This window comes from Lupinus angustifolius, unplaced genomic scaffold (genome assembly GCF_001865875.1).
Source record: "Lupinus angustifolius cultivar Tanjil unplaced genomic scaffold, LupAngTanjil_v1.0 Scaffold_81_206, whole genome shotgun sequence".
Taxonomy (NCBI): Eukaryota; Viridiplantae; Streptophyta; class Magnoliopsida; order Fabales; family Fabaceae; genus Lupinus; species Lupinus angustifolius.
Genome location: NW_017724095.1, coordinates 19,539 through 21,571, shown reverse-complemented (window position 1 = coordinate 21,571; position 2,033 = coordinate 19,539). Strand labels below are relative to the sequence as shown.

The 2,033-nt window shown below is 31.7% G+C and overlaps 1 protein-coding gene across 2 annotated transcripts; it reads left to right on the top strand.

Moving 5' to 3' along the window:
• Positions 1-472: 472 nt before the first annotated feature.
• LOC109339589 (transcription repressor OFP13-like) lies at positions 473-1,405 on the top strand. Of its 2 annotated transcripts, XM_019577052.1 has the most exons (2): positions 473-1,131; positions 1,168-1,405. In XM_019577052.1, exons 1-2 carry the CDS (start codon positions 555-557, stop codon positions 1,293-1,295), a joined length of 705 nt encoding a protein of 234 aa, XP_019432597.1. In that variant the 5' UTR covers positions 473-554; the 3' UTR covers positions 1,296-1,405. The 2 variants fall into 2 exon arrangements, with proteins under 2 accessions (XP_019432597.1, XP_019432596.1); XM_019577051.1 differs by having other exon boundaries at positions 473-1,405.
• The last annotated feature ends 628 nt before the right edge of the window (positions 1,406-2,033 follow it).

The window sequence follows — 2,033 nt, the reverse complement described above, 5'->3', positions numbered from 1 at the left end:
TACCAATAAAAAATTTGTTTCTACCATTTGTCAAGATCTCTGCCTACCTCAACCCCACAAACATGAGTGAGACTCGTAGAAAGAAATACTCTCAAATACCAAAGAAAAAATAATATGCATTTACATTTATATCATTTCAATTTAGAGTGATATTAAATTATTACTCTTAAAACTAGAAGAAAAAAGAGTACTTTCCTCTATATTAATATATAGGAATCTCACTCCACAAATGCTTCCAAAATGAAGTTAACTCACATTTCTAAAGCTTCCTGTACTTGTCATATAATGGGGATCACATGTCCCAAAATCAGTGTGTCCCATGTCCCAAGCCAATAGAATTTTTCCAAGTAATACACATATGTTATTTTAAGTTTTTAAATTTTTTTCCTTTAATAAAATGACAATTTTTTATTGAATCGAGATAGGAAAATAGGACAAGAATGAAGACAGATAATCTGTGTCTTCCAAAATGAAGTTAACTCACATTTCTAAAGCTCCAAAATTCATTTGAACTTAGATTTCTCATTTCTTTTACCAAAGAAGTTCTTTTATCCATGAGTAAGAAAATGAAGCCCCCCTCTCTTCTTAACAACAACACAGAAGTGAAGCCCTCTTCTTCATCATGGCCTTGGCTTTCATGTCACCAACCAAGAACCCTATCTTTTAGAGCCAACAATAATGCCTTATTCAAAACCATTAACTCAACCTATTTAGATGCCACCATGGACGTGCTTGAAAGTTCTGAATCTTTTTTCACTGTCTCTACTGATTCTACAAGCTTCTCAACCAATTCTGAGGATTCCAGATTAGGTCAAGATTCAACCGAGACCGTGATTCGCGAATCACGGTCTGATCGTTTGTTCTTTGAGCCAGATGAAACTAGCTCCATATTAGAGGCCAAGAGTGGAGTAAGGGTTCCATTCAAAGATAGTGTTGTTTTGTCCATGGATTCTCAAGACCCTTATGTGGATTTTCGAAAGTCCATGGAGGAGATTGTAGAGGCTCATGGTGTGAAAGATTGGGAGGATCTTGAAGAGCTTTTTTGTTGGTATTTAAGGGTTAATGAGAAAAGTTGTCATGGTTATATTGTTAATGCTTTTGTTGATTTATTGTTTGGTCTTGAATTTGCTTCTGTTTCTTCATCTTCTTCTTGTAGTTGTAGCACTACTCCTTGTGTTTCTTGTTTGGAAGCTGAGGAAAAGGTTGATAATATTACTAGTTCATCTTTGTTGTTAGAACAAGTAAAGGTGATTAAACTTGAAGATGAAGCTTCCACTTCATCTTCAAATGTTTGATTTCAAGGTTAATGGCATTATTGTATCGTATATTCAGTATTGTATGACATTTCTTTATTGCAAAAAAAAAGACTTGTTACAAATCTGTCGGCAAATAAAAAATCTATTAATTTCCACCATCTCCATGATAGTTTGAAAGTCTGAATTAAACATGGGAGAAAGAAAAGAAAATATTACCAAACACAGCTACATTCCAAGGAACTTAGAGTTGAGATTTGTGGATAAGTTAGAACAACTTATCCCTATTTCATCTACATGCTTTTAGTTATGCAAATATCAAATTATAAAGTAGTTTCCAAGATGATTAAAATTGAGTAAATATGAAACGAGTATGCTACATATATTTTACACTAAGAGAAAATTTTGTATAGAGATGTAGGTAATATGTCATATTTGGAGACAAATACATTTTATAATTGTTGATGATATCATTTAAGATTAAATTAATTATAATTAAAATATTAATATATTGTAAGGATCGCATTGATTGTCTCTACATAATTTCGTCTAAATGCAAGTATTTTTCTTATATTAATATTTCATTCAACATGTCAGAATTTGTATATAACAAGAGTCATTCGACAATGTTAGTATGTAGAACGTTGTTAAATGATAAACGGAAATAAAATATTTGTGCTCCATAAAACAAGTGCTCTTAAATATGATAGACATATATATATTCAACAGTGTTTGTTTAACTAAGCAGCAACTACAGTTGTTTCTCAAATATTCAACCGT